The 17,548-nt window shown below is 37.6% G+C and overlaps 1 protein-coding gene across 1 annotated transcript in view; it reads left to right on the forward strand.

The window, feature by feature from the left end:
• Nucleotides 1–16,916, forward strand: part of LOC139731345 (ATP-binding cassette sub-family A member 2-like) — a 76,397-nt gene extending 59,481 nt beyond the window's left edge. Inside the window, exons 33-49 of the mRNA XM_071642237.1 lie at nucleotides 378–576; nucleotides 2,157–2,262; nucleotides 3,083–3,258; nucleotides 4,118–4,295; nucleotides 4,937–5,052; nucleotides 5,865–6,015; nucleotides 7,012–7,135; nucleotides 8,444–8,576; nucleotides 9,191–9,332; nucleotides 10,144–10,215; nucleotides 11,790–11,896; nucleotides 12,401–12,542; nucleotides 12,814–12,948; nucleotides 14,063–14,368; nucleotides 14,797–14,934; nucleotides 15,824–16,006; nucleotides 16,887–16,916. Coding sequence (XP_071498338.1) covers nucleotides 378–576; nucleotides 2,157–2,262; nucleotides 3,083–3,258; nucleotides 4,118–4,295; nucleotides 4,937–5,052; nucleotides 5,865–6,015; nucleotides 7,012–7,135; nucleotides 8,444–8,576; nucleotides 9,191–9,332; nucleotides 10,144–10,215; nucleotides 11,790–11,896; nucleotides 12,401–12,542; nucleotides 12,814–12,948; nucleotides 14,063–14,368; nucleotides 14,797–14,934; nucleotides 15,824–16,006; nucleotides 16,887–16,916 — 2,438 coding nt within the window. The remainder of the gene's footprint in view (nucleotides 1–377; nucleotides 577–2,156; nucleotides 2,263–3,082; nucleotides 3,259–4,117; nucleotides 4,296–4,936; nucleotides 5,053–5,864; nucleotides 6,016–7,011; nucleotides 7,136–8,443; nucleotides 8,577–9,190; nucleotides 9,333–10,143; nucleotides 10,216–11,789; nucleotides 11,897–12,400; nucleotides 12,543–12,813; nucleotides 12,949–14,062; nucleotides 14,369–14,796; nucleotides 14,935–15,823; nucleotides 16,007–16,886) is intronic.
• Nucleotides 16,917–17,548: the final 632 nt, after the last annotated feature.

Raw genomic sequence — 17,548 nt, forward strand, 5'->3', positions numbered from 1 at the left:
AAATAAATTGTAGTTTTGCTCTGGTAATAAAAGGCAAAATTTCTGGCTGAGAATAGATTATCATTGTATTATTTTAAAGTAGATTAAAAAAAAAAACCATTTTATACAACCATGATGAAGTATGGGATAATAATCCTTTAGGTCTTAGATACACATACATGCCAAGATGCTTGGATGTGCATGGACATGTACATTTGTACGCTGTATGAGGTTTAAAAACAACAATAGGTCCTTGTGAATAGACTGAAAAAACACTTGTATTCATATGGGGGAAATCCCTATATGCCATTTGAGAGCTAAAAGTGGTGACAAATGAAGACTGGTACTCCAGTATTTCTCATTCCCTTGATTCTCCCCCAAACAATGGAAATGTATAGAGGCCCATGGTGGGATGGAAATCAAAGAAGTGAAGTGTGTCTGCACAGAAGATAGGAAGAACTTCCAGTGTCCCAACAATGTGGGCACGCCGGAGCCGGCCAGCTTCAAGGTGATCACCAGCGACAGGCTGCTGGACGTTAGTGGACGGAACTTGTCCGAGTACCTCCTTTACACCACCAACAGGTTCAGGCTACACAGGTGAGTTGAGTCATGTTTGGTGAATTCTCTTAGGGTGTACCATTGGTTTTAGAGGTGCACATGTGAGTTGATTCCTTTTTGGCAAATTGTCTAGTTGTTCCATCAGTTTTAGACGTGTAAAGGTAAGTCACTTTATGTGTGGTGATCCATCACTTTTAGAAGTACACAACAGAGTTGCTTCATGTTTGGTGAATTCTGTAGTGGTGTACTATTACAACGTAGTTTAACCCTAACGTACCTGGGGGGGCCCTCTCGACACTTCGCACGACATCTCCGCAACGCGAGTACGCATCCACCTGGCGATTCATGACAATTTACCTTGAAGCCTTGCGCAACTTTTAAGACCAAATTTGCGACGTCCGGGTACGCGGTTTCGAAGTTACGCAACATTGTGTAAGTGCATGTCAGACTGAAAATTGCTCAAAAACGTGATTTTGTGTACAAAACCAATGCAAATCAGGTTTCTATCTGAAATTCGTAATTGTATCATTACTTTTACTTTTAGTGATTAAAACAATTAATTTTATGTTTCTTATGATTGAAATAGTGTTGCCAATGATTCTCATTGAAAAAACAATAAAAAACAAAAAGTAAAAAAACAAAGAAATACATAAGAATTTATACAATAAAGTACATAAGAAATTAAAATTGATACCAATTTTTTTTTGACCTAAATTAAATCAAAATTCACCAAAGAGTCCTCAAGCAAAAAATTTTGAAGTTTGGGGACTTTATTTAATGATTTCCAGCCAAATTCTAATTTCATGCATAAATTAACATAATTAATTCATATAAAATAAAATAAAGCGACTTTATTGAAATCTAACAACACAGCCCTATAGATTGCGTCATGAGTGACGTGTGTGCCAATTTTTGTAACGAATGCGCGAATCGCGGCTGAGATCATAAGGGGGGGCCATCATGCCCCCCCAGGACGTTAAGCCCACAAAATAGCCCAGGTAAGTTAAGGTTAAAGGTGCACATGTGAGTTGAGTCATGTTTGGTAAATTCTTTAGTGGTGCTCCATCAGTTTTAGAGGTGCACAGTGAGTCAATTTTTATGTGATGAATTCTCTAGGGGTGCTTTGTCAATTTGTTCTTAACTCTAAATTTCATTTTTTTTTTTTTTTGCATAAGCATGCATAGCTGCCAAGTCTTCCTGATTCTGCAGCAGATTCCCTGAAACTTAAGCTTTTATTTTCTTGATTTCTGACCACAAAAGATAAAAACCTGCCTGGTTTGGGGACTGCTATTGCCCACTGAGTTGCATATAACACACAACTATCTTTCTGGAAGCTGTTGGGAATCTCCCTGATTTTAATGTGTGAATGATGGCAGCCCTGTGTAATGATCACGATCTAAGGCGAACACACAAATTGTTATGTAATTTGTCACTTCATCAGAGAACATACTTTGTTGCTACAAAACACTATATGGTAGGTGCATTAAAAAGTCTGTTGCTTTACAGAAGCCTACACACATTTAGACTTCTTTTTTTTTCAGTTTATCATGATATTATGTTTTCTTTGTAATGGAATCTGTGTATATGTGTATTGCTGTTTGCTTGCCATCAATCATTAGATATGGAGCAATTTCCGTTGGGAACGTGAGAAACTTTGTTCCTCCCACCTTCAATGATGATGTACCAACTACATACAAGAAGATTGCAGTGCGTAATGCAGCCATGGTGAGTCCTTATAAATTACTTTAAAAGCAGATAATTTTGCACAAGTAATTTTTCACATTTGGCCAAGTATTGGATGAATTTCTCATGTTTGTAATTCTGCAGAATCAAGACCTTTAAGTTGAACATATAACAAGCAGAAATATGTTTGCATGCTCTTATTTTCACAGTAGTTCCCACTTTTACAGTAGCAGAAGGTTTGATGTTGCTTTGATATGTGATTTGCTGATCTTATTTCAACCATTAAATCTGTGTCAATGCAAATGATAGGACAGTTTTTTTCTTTCAAACTGTATTGTATTAGAGTCTATATTGTATTGGGAATTGCACACATCTATAAACTTGTGGCACCATCGGTAAAAGGGACATCTTGTAATTGATAAGCTCTTCTGTCAAAGTGGATTAGTTTTATGTTTGTTTGACTTGCCTGACTGGTTCACAGCATGCCAGTGTTTTATTCAAGAGCATTGTCCCACTACCAGCATCTTACAAGGACAAAAGACCTCTGTGGCTCTTTAAGTTCAATGGCCAGTTTATTACCATTAGTCACTGGTTTACAGGGCTATTTGAAAAAAAAAAATTCTGCTTAGGTTATACTGACCCCATTATGATTTTGAATTGGCTTGTATGCAGTATAGATGTATAATGTATGTATGTATGTATGTACGTATGTATGTATGTATGTATGTTTGTATATATGTACAAGTATTTATCAGGATCCATTTACATTTTTTGTCCTAAAAGACCATTTCAATTCAAAATGGCTCTTCAATCATTAATGGCTCGTCACATTGATATACATACATTTGTGCTCTCATTCCAGACTTGGTACAACCACAAAGGCTTTCACAGTCTGCCTACTTACCTCAACGTCATCAACAATGCCATTTTGAGGGCTAACCTGGACCCCAGTATCCATGGCAACCCTTCTGCCTATGGCATCACAGTCATCAACCATCCCATGAACAAAACTAGCTCCTCCATCCTAAATGACTACAAGTAAGTGGTCATTAAGTATTGGTGGTCACTATGGATATATTTTTAGTATTCTCTGCTGTAGGTCATACTACCTACTTAATACATGTACGTACACAGTACATACAGGGGTCGCACTTAACTTTTTTAAAACTAGCCAGGCGGACTACTTAGAATCAATTTTAACACTGAAGCAATATTTTGGCAAGCCAGACGGACCAGTAACTTCAGAATTTTATGATTTTTAGCTAGTCCGACGTGATTTTGGGTGGCCAATGGCCAGCGGACCATCGCCAATTTCGAACCCTGACATATTACTCAAAAGGCAAATTTGTGATAAAAGATTTTGATATAAAGCCAAGTAGTGAAAAGCCAGGAACAAAAAGGAAAAAAGAAAAGAAAAGAAAAGAAAAGAAAAGTAATTTAAAAAGTGAAAACCAGACGAAACTTCAGTGGTTGTAATTTATGTCAAAGTTCTGAACAGTATTGTGACATTTCTATAATGCTTGTATTTACAAGTTTGTGTTGTATATATTCATCTTGTAGCATGCAAACTGATTTCACATGTCATATACTCTCTAAAGGGTTTGTTTCAATGTATACTGTGTGGTTTTTATTTTTGCCTGCGAATAATCTCATTACAAATAATACATGACCTGTCCTTTCTGAGATGCTTCTGAAGATTAGTCCAAGTGCACTTAACTATGAGTGTTTAAATCACATGTCGTAATTGACTGCTCTACACTTGTAAATCACCTACATAGCAGAATTTCTAGGCATTCTTTTGGGTGGAATTGAAAATCATGTACGTAGGAAGTCTCCTTTGAGCTGAATATGTAAAATATTGTTCTTGTTTGTATTTATCTGTTTATTTCCTCTCCAGTGTACAAGAGACTTCCCAAGTGCTGATTGCAATGTTCATCATAGTTGCAATGTCCTTTGTACCAGCCAGCTTTGTGGTCTTCCTGGTTGCTGAGCGCTCGTCGAAGGCTAAACACCTCCAGTTTGTCAGTGGTGTCAGCCCCCTTGTCTACTGGCTCTCCAATTTCTTCTGGGACATGGTAAGTTGGCCAATGTTTGTTTTTTTCTTCCAACCATCCTATATAGGAGTACTGCAGCCAGTAAAGTACAGTGGAATAGAAATTTCAAGCATTGTGTTTCTGATACTGTGATAGTGATAGAGTTTGTGACTCCTTGTAGCATTCAATATCAGTCTTGTTGCTGATTAACCTCCAATGTATGTAGGTACAAAGTCACAGCATGGTGTACGACTAGGGAATGTAAGGTTAGATATGGGCTCAAACCCAGTACCTGTCAACCTCTCATTCATCACCTTCTCCAATGGATTACCTACTTGAATCATTCCACATTAGAGGGAATGGGGTAGTGCTATTATATGATAATAATTTATAATAATAATGATATGAATTTATTTGTATATTGCGCTAAATCCACTCTGTAGAGTGCTCAAAGCGCATACATACGTACGATACTCTCCAATTTGTTTTCTTTTTTGGCAGTCAAAGTCTTCATACACTCACCTAAAGATTATCACATTTGGGTACTAAGGGTGCTGTAAGGTTCTGTGATAGCTGCACTGTTTACTAGAATGGAAATAATAGAAAAGACTTCCTGTAACAAATTATCTAAGTTTTCAGTTCTTTACATGGTAGAATCCTAACGTTATTGCTTGGTATTCCAGATGAATTACCTGATTCCAGCAGCCTGCTGTGTGACTATCCTGAAAGCCTTTGATATCCCAGCCTATTCCTCTGCCACCAACCTTCCTGCTGTCATCATTCTCTTCTTGCTCTATGGGTGAGACACTACTGTCGATCTTTATTTGTATCCGATCTCAGAAATACCTTGATTCTTATAATTTGTATGGTTTAGGAAAGATTTTGTTTCATTGATTTCAACTTGCATGCAAGTGATATCTCATATTAAACTTTAGAGTGTATTTGTAGTTGTTTAGATAGAAACTTCAAAATCCAATGACATCAATATTTGAAACATTCTTTTGCCCATGTGCACCAGGTGCTCACAGCACCAACAATGATAATTTGTAAAATGTAGGCAAAATGTCAGAGAGGTGTTGCCATGCAAGTGTCACAAAAAAAAAAAAAAAAATGTTATGAGTAAAGGAGGAAATCTGCAAATCTTTTATTCGTAAAATTATGTACCTATTATTACAGTATTTATCCCTCTAGGTGAAACTATACGGATACATTGTAAGTGTTAATATTTGAAAGCAATGAACTTTGAAAGTTTGTGACTGTAATATTACTCCACATTGGCAATTCAATATTGCACGTATTTTGTACTGTTAGAAAAGAGCAGAATGTTGAACAATACTACATGTAATCTGCATGATATCACATCTCTCCTTATTGTGCAATAATGATCAAGATATTAGTGATTTTTCCAGCTTCTTGTTGCGTAAGTTGCTTGACAATGTATCAATTCTCAGGACAATGGAATCAAAGCTTCACATAGAGTGCACTCAAGCCACTATGGGCTCAAAAACACACAATGTGTTAACATCTTATATTACTGGTATGTCATCAAAATATGGAATTCCATGATCAAAATCAGTACATCTAAAAAGGTCTTTTTCTACCCACCTTCAGGTTTTCCATCACACCAATGATGTACCCAGCTTCCTTCTACTTTGAAGAGTCCAGTCTGGCCTACGTCTCTTTGATTGTTATCAACCTTTTTATCGGCATCACCACTATCTGTGGTAGTTTCCTTGTGGAGCTCTTCAATCTGGATGATGAGGTATGGTGGTCTATGTCTCTCGTCCTTGTGTGATCGTTTTATATGTAGCCCTTCTACAATGTATAGACCTGTTCGGTTTTGAAACACTGTATCTTATGTTGGCCATAACTGGAGGGGGGGCTTCCAAAACTGCAAGAAATGATGATGCATTTGGTTATGCATCTAGTCAGGTGCATTGCTGTGCCAGTGCATAAAGCAATTATTGTTAGGCATACTGACATTAACCCATTGAGGACGGTTTGATATTGCTACAACACGTATTTTCCATAGACGCTTGCCTGAGTATGTTTGTATACTCAGGACTTGTCTATAGAAATGGTGAACTGGAGTAGAATGCAAAATGTATTAATAATGAATTGTTGCTGCTGTTGAGTGAGAGATTAATATAAGATCTATCACCATTTTTTCCCTTCGTCCTCACAATGATTATTGGCTCAAATCTTCTGTGAAATGAATCATTTACTCAGAAGATTCTTATCTTTGTAATAGGAATCTATGATTGACAATGTTGTTATGTATGAGTTTAATTACTGTATTTGCCATATATTTAATAGCGAGTCTAATTTTTTTGCAAATTGGGACTTCTCGACAATTATGTGGTTAGTTGAATTTGTGATCTTGGAGTACAGTAATGAACTGAGAAATACATGCATGTCACATTGGATTAGATTAAATATTTCCGTGTGTTGTTAAATTCGCAATTAGCTTTTGAATTAGTGAAATAAAACCTTGTGAAATATATGGCATATTCAGGAGTAGATTGTGCATTTTCCTTTTTGCTGAGATTGACAGCAAAATAAAATGTAACAAACAGGTCATCATTATCAAACTAATTGTATGGAGAGTATGGCAGCAAGAGTCAAGTGTCCATAATTTTCTAACACATGTTTGATTTTTTTTTTTTCTGTTGGCATTTTGAAACTATGAAGACTTCAATACCATATGTCTCTATTTCTCATTGATAAAAGAAGTCTATCAATTTTGTTTCTGCTGCAGCTTTTGAAGCAAGTGTACGACACCATGTACATAGTGTACCTGATTTTCCCCAACTACTGTCTGGGAAGGGGGTTGATGGATCTGGCGTACAATGACTACATGAATGAATATTACACCAAGATTGGTAAGTGCACTGTGAACACATTTACTGATGTGAATGTTGCAAGCCATAACCCTTAATATTTGAGGATTGAATGAGAAGAACCCAAACAGACATGGGATAACTGGTCACTCATATAGCTTACCTAATACTACACATAAATCAGGGTCATAATGATTCATTTCCATCAAAAGTTTCAATTTAGTTTCAAATGTTTGATAGGAAATGTATTATTGGCATGAAGTAAGAGCTGTTGAAAATGCACGGATTACACACATATATGTGACCCGCTACAACAAAAGGATCCGAAAGTGGGGGGAGGACAATTTTCTGAAAATGGCATGACATTATTACCTTACTCTTCTATTCTGATTTCATATATAGCACAACTCATAAAAGTACTCGGTTGCAGAGATATTGATGATTTTATTATTGCATGTCAAGTGGTTGTGGAAATCAGAGTTTTGAGAAAAACGCCTTCAAAGTTTTCGTTCCGACGCTATCATGATCAAGGGGAGGCGAGACAGTTTTCACCACTTGACAATAGAAGGTATACTCATAGCGACCTCCGCGATGTTCATTCAAGCTTAGCGCAGCGGTCTATGCACGACCAATCAGTAATCAGGATGCCATGCACTGACCAATAAGATCACTCCCTTGTTGCTAGGGGCGGAGTCTAGCTGCGGCACTAAATCCAAATCTTCGGCCACGATTCTGTTACATTGAAAGTCGGAAATCATGCCCAGAAAAACGCTGATTTCTTGCCTTTTCTTTGATCGTTTAGCCTCAAAATTTTGGCAGATGCTAGACAAAACATTAAACTACAAAATTATGACAAAAACAGAAATATGATTGTTTTGACCAATTTTGATGATGTGACTTCAAACTTGATTTTCTCGGCTCATCCGTCAGCGACTTTAGGATCTTTTTGTTGTAGCGGGTCACATATATGTGTGCATGTTTGTATTTGTGTACTGGACATCCCAGGAAGGGGCGTATCTTTCAGATTTTGATGTATTACCCTATTGAGGACAAGCTGATTTTGCTATACAAGTGTAACATGCACTTCCCATAGAGACCTGCCCGAGTGCACTCGGAAATGGTTTTCAAGGGGTTAATGACACTTGATGAAAACTGCAGTATTTAGGTACAATTGCAGAACTCTTTGAGAGTTTGGCATATGAGGTTTCTTTCTCAAAAACGTCACTGAGAATATGTAATCTTACAAATACTGTCATTACACATTATATGCACTGTTCTTGCAATGGCATTTTGCCAACTCTAGCAAGGTGTGAACAAGAAATGCATTTATTGTTTGTTTTAAACACACAGGAGCGTATGAGGATGTGAAGTCGCCGTTCCGTTGGGATATGCTGAACCGAATGTATTTTGTCATGGTTATGGAGGCTATTGGGGCATTCAGCTTCACTGTGCTCTGGGAGTATGGTTACATTGCCAGAACATGGTGAGTAGGAGTTGAACATGAGTTGTTTTTCAGCCGGAGGGATTGCAGAGCTTAGAATAGCACGATATCTGAACCTACTGTACTTACATTGTATATACATGTATCATATATGAACCATCATGTCCGTACAAAAGTGTCTCATGTATTTGGAGTATTAACTATTTGGTATTGAAATAATTGTAACATTTGAAATGAGATACATTGCTTATCAACACTGATTTTTTCTTTTTTAGTATATTTATGTAGACTTGAAAAACTAGTGAAAATTATAAAAGTTTGTATCATGCTCAAGTGATTTTTTTTTTCTCAGCCAAATAACTATTTTTTGGATGTTGCACAATATGATCAACCTTTTGTCAGATATACATAGCAGTTCATTTGTTGTAAATATACATGTACTTGGTCATCAGGCACTAATGCCTGGAGTGGTATCACCAATTATCAAGACATAGTTCAAAATGCATCAATGCATTTTTTTTTCCTGCCATTTTTTTTTTCTGTGATTGTAAGCAATCCGAAGATCCATCATCATAGGTCAACATCAGTGATTTTGTTAAGTTGTTATAAATATTTGTGACTCATTATGGTATTTGTTAATTTGTTTGATGATTCAGGGAAATCTTCCCGTGCATTCGGAGGAAGAAAGTTGATAAGAGTCTGCTCTTCAGCGAGGATGAGGATGTACTAAGAGAGAGACAGAGGGTGCTGATGGGGGATGCTTCACAGGACCTGCTCAGACTCGAAAACTTAACCAAGGTCAGGATTGGCATTCTGAAGATTACTTCATGTAGCTTTGATATCTATTTATTTTGTTTTTTTCCAAACAACCAAATTAAGGCATTCACTGTGTATGCTAGATAGCATGTAATATCTCATAACCCCTTTGTGTGCTGTATTTGGAAGCACTTTAACAAATGTGATGCAAACAATCTGTGTTGAGAAAGTTTATTTGTTGTTGTGTTTCTATCTTGTTGGTGTAGATACTGGCAAACTTCCTTCCTCTGTTGTTACTTGAATTACATGTAAAATGTTTATTCCTTTAGAAAATTGATTGGAGAGATATGTGTAGCACTACATGCAGTGAATTGAATCCTTTTTCAGTCAGATGAACATTTATGTTTCGTATATCTTTATCTGCCATATAAGTGTTATATCACGTACATGGTGTTCCTAGAGACTATGAAATAAAAGTAGGGGAAGCTGCGTGTGCCTTGCGAGGTACAATCTGTAGCAAATTCATGTTCAGTGGGTGCTGCTGGAATAATTTTATAGAAGCGATAACTCTCAGTTTACCTAGGATGGATATTTCCATGCATCAGTATATAACAGCTTACTGTGACAAATATAAATGTTCCTTTTGCTCACATTAAAAAGATGTGGTTTTGGTTAAACTTGTAATCTTGATACCCTCTTTTGTAGTGAAATGATTCATACCAAACTGTGTTGTGAATAGCATGTAGGGTCAATTGTGGGGCTTCATTTGAATTTTCTCCTACATATAAATAAGTAACTTGATCCTCATTTCCAGAGTGTCACTGAAATCATTTTTGCTGTTTTTTATCTGTAGGTTTATAAGACCAGGAGATTGGGAAGACATTTGGCTGTTGACGGTCTGTGTCTAGGTGTTCCCAAAGGAGAGGTGAGTTTGCCATCATTCTTGCCATCCCATATTCAAGGAGTATAGGAATATAAACACATGTGGATCCAACCAGTACATTGTTTCCATGATATGTTCTGTTATGAAATACTGTACAAGTGGATATTTTCACGCGACTAATTTTTCGCGCTTGGCCGGGTAAGAAGAGTTTCGCGTGTTTTTAAATCCGCAGAATCAAGACATCACGCCTAGGAACATATGGCAGGCAAAAATATTCGCGTGCTTTTATTTTCGCGCTAGTTTCTGGTTGCGCGAAATGCGTGAAAATTTCAACACCACGAAAATGTCCACTTTTTAACAGTACTTGATGATTGGTGATTAATGGATACTGAGAAGGGGTGGCAGAGAGAGAGGTTTATCTCTTTTAAATGATTTATTTAAACATAAAGGCAGAAGAAACAGGTCAATTCAATTTTCAATTCAATTCAATTCAATTCAATAGAACATTTATTTCCAGATCAATTCGTGTAACAGCAGTAACAATTCAGTAATGACAAACTGGAGGTGACAACTCAGTAAGCACAGCTTGAAGTGAGTGCACCTTTAACATTTGAAAATGTAGTTGAATCTGATTGAAACATAGCTAAAAAGACATTTTTTTTTTAAATATACATAACATATTTACAAGACGAAGTACAGATACACAAGAGACTAAAGCTAGGGATGCAGGAGGGAAAACAGATAGGAAGAAGGAAAAAGAGAAAGAAAAGAAAAGAGAAAAAAGAAAAAAATACATTAAGGAGAGGTAAAGAGAACCTAAAACACACACTTGTAATACTAAAACAAACAAGGCAACATTGTACATACATGTACATGTATTTCATTTTAGTATACTCAAGAGAAATTTAGCAGTCCTCACTATAAACTACCTTATATGGATGAATACAACTTTTTCTTGAGTCTTATCTTAAAACAATTTTGAGATGGTGCATTTCTTATGTCTTTAGATAAATTGTTCCATTTCTTGGGGCCCATAAAACGAATATTATGTTGGTAAGACATGGTTCTGGGTCTGGGCAAATGCATTAATGACGAGGAGCGTGTATTGTAATTATGCACATTCTGATTGATATCAAACAATTGAACAAAATGGTCAGGCATAAGTTTGTTGACACACTGATATACAAAAATACATTGCTGATAGGTGGTGATGTTTTTCAAAGTAAGCAGTTTTAGTTTTGAGTATAGCGGGCCTGCTTTAGATTTCGGGTTCGCTCCATGTATAACTCTTACTATTTTATTTTGCTTTGTCAGTCAGTGTTTGCTACAAAACCTTTGTTTTTTTGTGCTTGTGTGTGTGTGTGTGTGTGTGTGTGTGTGTGTGTGTGTGTGCATTTTTTTTTTCTATAGATTATTATAATCTTCTCTTTTTTTTTGGGGGGGGGGGAGGGGGGTATTAGGGGTGGAAGAAAGTTGAAAAAAATTGAGTAACTTTTCCTGACTCACATGATGAGTCTGAGTTCTCCTGCTTGTAGTTCCTACTGAGGGAGGTCAAAGTTGAATATTTCTTGCAGGAATAATATCTCTGTTTGTTGTGTGCTTTCTACACCATCCAGTGCTTTGGCCTGCTTGGAGTGAATGGTGCAGGCAAGACCACCACCTTTAAGATGCTTAGCGGGGATCTAGCAATCACTGGGGGTGAGGCATTCATCAATGGATTTAGGTGAGTCCACACAGAAAGATACAGTCACCCTTTTATATTGTTATAATTATACATTGTTTGTCGAGTAACAGGATTGTTTCCATTTGTGAATTATTGTCTTCAAGACTGTTGATCTTCCTGAAAATTCTATGTGCCTTGCAAAGTTATGGGAAGTACAGTAGTCATTCCAGTTAAGATGAGGTGTTTTTCTTGTCTACAGATGGCATTACAGTTAATATTGATGTTCATTTCATGCCATTTAATTTAATTGCTCCATTTTGTACCATGGTCAGTAAATTCTCTTGCTTTTTTGTTTGTCTTTTGTTGGTGATGGTTACTTTTCTTTCTTTGTCTCACACTCACTGTATTGTTCTTGTGTCTTTGTGTTTGAATGATAAATGGAAATAACTTACTGTGTAGTCTTAATACAGTGTAGCAGATTTATCATTCTCATGTGAGTTTTCATCTGGATTGCCTAATTGCTTGTTTTTGTTTCCTCTCACGCCTTCTTTCTGACACACCTAGTATATTCAAGAAGAAGATGAAGGCCTATAGGTGCATAGGATACTGTCCACAGTTTGATGCTCTCTTTGATGAGCTGACTGCAAGAGAGCATCTACTTCTCTACGCAAGAATCAAAGGAGTTCAGCGAAAAGATCAAAAACAGGTCAGAAAAGCCAGCAATGCTGTTATGGCTTCCAAGTACTTCATATATGTCGACCAACTGTGATAGGGTTATACTTTAATAATATATTATGTAATCTCATGCAAGTTTTCATAATCTTGTGATACATTTAGATGCTTATGTTTCCATCTGTACAATTTGGCCTTCAATTTTGTCAACTCTCTGATATTAACTGAATGCCACAGTATACTGCTGTGCTTTTTGTTTGAAAAAATTCACATCAAATTGTGTTTGTGTTTCCTGTGGTATGTAGGTGGTCACCTGGGCCTTACAAAAGATGGCGCTGACACAATATGCAGACAGACCTGTGGGAACCTACAGTGGTGGCAACAAGCGGAAATTATCCACCGCCATCGCCCTCATTGGCAACCCTGACATTATATTCATGGTAAGACCGAGTACTATAAAAGTGCACTTTTTTTTGTGATTAATTTTTTGTGCTTGGCCAGGTTAGATGAATTTGGTGTGTTTTTGATTCTGCAGAATCAAGACATTAATTAGTCTTGCATATAACAAGCAAAAATCATTTTGCGTGATTTTATTTTCGCACTAGTTTCTGGACATGCAAAATTTTTCACTTTTACAGTAATTTACCCATTCAGCTGTGGTACAATATATTGGGTTTACTGCAAAGTGCTCTGATGAAAAGCTGTGTGTGGCAGAAATGCCATCAGTTGTGCCGAGTGCAGAAGCAATGTCTTTATGGTACCTTTGGTAGAAGGCTCTCTCATTGTGATAATACCTCCACACTCTCCTCTTTCCACAGTGAAGAACAGTAACACCATTTCAGCAATGGTTTAGAAACATAGAAGGTCACCGTGTAGGAATTCACCGTAACATGAACATTATACAGTACTTTATTAATACACCTTGTAGGTCATTCAGAACAAGATTTTTTTGTTTCCATTTTAAAAACTGTGGCCGAGAAAGTCTGATTATGGTTTGCCACTAGGAAAAGCTGCATGATTTAAATCTTTTTATTTTCATTTAAAGTTTTCTTAGAAGTTAGGATACATGTACATGTATGTCCTATGATAGAATGCTCATGTAGTATTCAAGGTCAAATAGGTTGTAATTTGAGTTGATATCAGGTATGATGCTAAATTTGCATGTTTACATTGATAGACTTTCTCCTGAGAAAGTTTGACATGCTCATTACAATGTATATTCATGTAGCTATTAACCCTGTTGATGATGGGCTGATTTTGCTGTAACACGCATTATCCATAAACACCTGACCAGTTGTCAAAGAGTTAGTGAATGCCAAAAACACAAACAAAAAGAAACAAAACAGCATCAGCTTTCCTGGGAGGCATTTCATAAAGCCTTTTGTCCATCAAATTTGTGGGACAAATTTGCTCTCGGCCAATCAGATGGCAGGATTTCAGTAGCGTCTAACAGTTTTTCAGAAAAAAATATCTGACAAAACGCTTCATGAGATGCCCCCCTGATAAAGACCATGTCATGGATGAGAGAACTTTATTATTCTTGATTCACTCTAGGATGAGCCAACCACAGGCATGGACCCCCACTCTCGGCGTTTCCTTTGGGACAGTTTGCTGTCCATCGTAGCGGAGGGCCAGCGCTCGGTCATCCTCACCTCCCACAGCATGGAGGAGTGCGAGGCCCTGTGCGGCCGGCTGGCCATCATGGTCAACGGCAGGTTCAAGTGTCTGGGCAGTGCCCAGCACCTCAAGCGTTGCTACGGTGACGGCTATACCATCACGCTGCGTGTGGAGGGCAGCCATCCCAACCTGAAGCCGCTCACAGGCTGGTTCCAACACACCTTCCCGCATTCTTCTCTCATGGTTAGTGCTCATGTCTCACCTTATGACACAAAGTATCCACAGCTGTAGTAAAGTGTTACTGTCAATTCATTTGCTTTGAACAAATATTTTGAAGGTGCAAATGAGCTCTAATGTGTACGGAAAATATGGTTTGTAGACTCTCTTTGCTGCTGATTTAGGCTGAAAGTAAAAATGTGTACTGATATCTACAGTGGAGAAAATTCCATTTTTAATGCATCCGTCTGTGCAATATTAGACACAGATTAGCTTAGAAAAACTCTAGAATGATTGAGACTTCCATTCAGAAATCTATTGAAACAGGTTTGATATTTTGATATACTTTTGAATGTGTTAAAATCAGCAGGTAGGATATTTCAGAATTCTGTTTCACCCACATTATATGAAAGGCATGAATAATTCTGATTGTTATTTCTGTCCATGGATTGCAGGAGGAACACTTCAACATGGTACAATACAGCATCAAGTTTGATCATGTTGACTTGGCAGCCATCTTTAGCCAGCTAGAGGATGTCAGGTCCATGCTTCACATCAAGGATTACTCCGTCAGCCAGACTACTCTAGACGATGTAAGTCAGTCTGCCTCTTCATGTATATATCATCATCATTGTGATTATATCTTTCCAATCTTGCAAGGAGAGCTTGTTGTGACTAGTTACATACAATGTAGATTAAAGACCATGAATTATTTCTCATTAGGTCGCTGATTCAAGTCCCCTGCAAACATTGGTTGTGCCCTGGGGCCAGGCGATTTGTCCTCAGTGCACAGTCCAGAAGGGACTTGGAGCTATCTGTCCAGTGCTTGCTTAAATGCATTCCATGCTTCCTTGGTGGCATTGCTTAACAAATTGAAATTCACAGGCATGATATTTTGTAGATTTAAATCTGACAACAGATTTTTTTTTCCCCTCAAGTCTATACACATTTTGCTTTTTCCATGTACAGCCTGTATCAAAATCACCTGAAAATTTAGATTTCCAATTTTTTTTTCAGCAAATGTCAATATCATCCCTGAATTCAGTGGTGCACACTAGCTATTCAAGACAGTGACAATGAGGGCAATTGTACAGATGAAGTTTTAACATCAGATGCACAGTGTACAGCTTCCTTGGTAGGGAAAAAACCTCTGATGACTATGGCTTGTGGAAGTTCCTGTTTGATACTACACCAATGTATCTATGATTGATTAAGCATTTTGACTTTATGGTGTACTAATTACTATCAAGTTGTAGAATGTTGCATTATGGCATCAAAAAATTTGTGATGTTTCTTCCTGCCCTGTGTCTGTCTTCTTTCTGTCTGCTTGTCTCCCTTTCAGTGTCATAGCTTGTGTTCATGTTTGTGTCCTCTTGCATCAGTATTGTATCTTCGCATCTACTCAGTCATTTCTTGACCTTAAGATGACATGAATATTTGATGCAAATTTATTATATTTTTGTCTGCACACTTTATATGTAGGTGTTTATCAGCTTTGCCAAGCAGCAGGTTGGCCATGAGGATTCAAAGTCATCTGGTCGTAGGAAGAGCAGCGTGAAGCTGTGGCGACGAAACAAATTGGAGATGCAGTCCATGCTCCTCGATGAGAGTCACCTGGAATCGGACTCCGACGATGAGTTCGTGCTCAAGTTCAGCAAAAACAGCGTGAGTATGACCACATTTATCTTAGGTTAGAAGAGAAGTCTTGAATCTGTTTCTGTGCCAGACACAGCCGCAGAATAAGAGTGTGTAGGTGATCACTGAGAAGTGAAAGCCATCCTGTGCATAACACTGTCAATGTGTTAGACAATGTTATTAGATGACAGATAATGTTTGTAATGTGTATCATGTATATGTTTGCCATAATTTGATGTGTGCCTACGTTTGTGTAGCCAAAGTGTGATACCAGCCTATACTGAACAGTACGTATTGCAAGGAATCAGTTTGTCTTGTGCTGTACAGGTAGTTATGAAAATGCCCTTTTTTGTGTGTTTGCTTCCCTTCAGTACTTGCCTATTCATTACAGTTACCACTGGAATCCTTGTTTTATCTTATGCATTTTTAATGGGTATAGGGAGAACAGTTTGGCCCAAAGTTAACACATTAGAATTGGAGTGGAATTATTGAATAGTTAGGAATGGAATTATTGAATAGTTAGCAGATTCTTGACTGTACTGTGTGGCTTAGACTGAGATAAATTGATATTTGGCTCATAGTACCGCACTGTTGAGTCTTTTTACATCAAATTCTATCTCAAATAGTTTTATTGCAAGGTGACTGGGAGACAACACCAGCACCCACAAAAAACTAACAATGATCAATCACATTAGATGGTAGACTGGCCTGTAAATCATCAAAGTATCCAAATTGCCTGTGATCTGTAAGCTTGAGTATCGAGTGTACAAAGTGACAAACGTTAGAAGCATCAGTGCGATAAAAGAGGTTTCTGTTGCACTTGCCTACCTTATGTAGTACTGATTCACCTTTGATAACATTTTGCAATCTCATATCATATTTTCTTGTCTTTTCTCTTGTCTATCTACAGCCACACTTGACCTTTGACATTGAAGTCTGATGCTTTTGCAGTGTGGGTGCCAGCGAATTTTGTACGTCCTGTTCCTCCTCTGTGTGGAGAATTCATCTACGCATCTTCTAGCTGCAATCAAAGGTGTAGTTTGCCTTGTCTGTTGTGAGATGGTGAGGTTGATGCACAATAGAGGTGCATTGTCACATTGTGAAAACATGAAAGGAGGATACAGCTTTCTCAACACCAAAAATAGCAAAGGGCAATTTGAACCTTGATAAGTTCAGAAAAATGAAATATCTTGGCTTTAAAGAGCAAGAAAATGACTGCATTGATTGGAAACATCAACATTTTGGGAGTTGAAACTGGAGAATGGAGAGCCCAGTGAACAACAGGATTCAAACGACAAGCAACTCTATTAAAGCAGAAAAACCGTTGCAGAAGGGTGCTTGCACGGAAGATTTTCCCTTTTTTACCCCCTTTGTTATGAAGGCTTCCCCTAACTCTCCCTCATCTGGCTGTGAGAGAGAAATAATGTGAGATCATCCAGCAGGGAGATATGTATTAAAGGTAGGACTCAGTCTTTATGACCAGTCAGACTGGCAAAAGATCGAGAAGTTTAAGATCGCCATCTTTAACCCTATCTGTGTCACGGGCCGATTAAATCGGCCCAAAACCTGCCA

Source organism: Diadema antillarum, unplaced genomic scaffold (assembly GCF_040938485.1).
Source record: "Diadema antillarum isolate AM-2024a unplaced genomic scaffold, OU_Dant_1.0 seq00000368_RagTag, whole genome shotgun sequence".
Lineage (NCBI taxonomy): Eukaryota > Metazoa > Echinodermata > Echinoidea > Diadematoida > Diadematidae > Diadema > Diadema antillarum.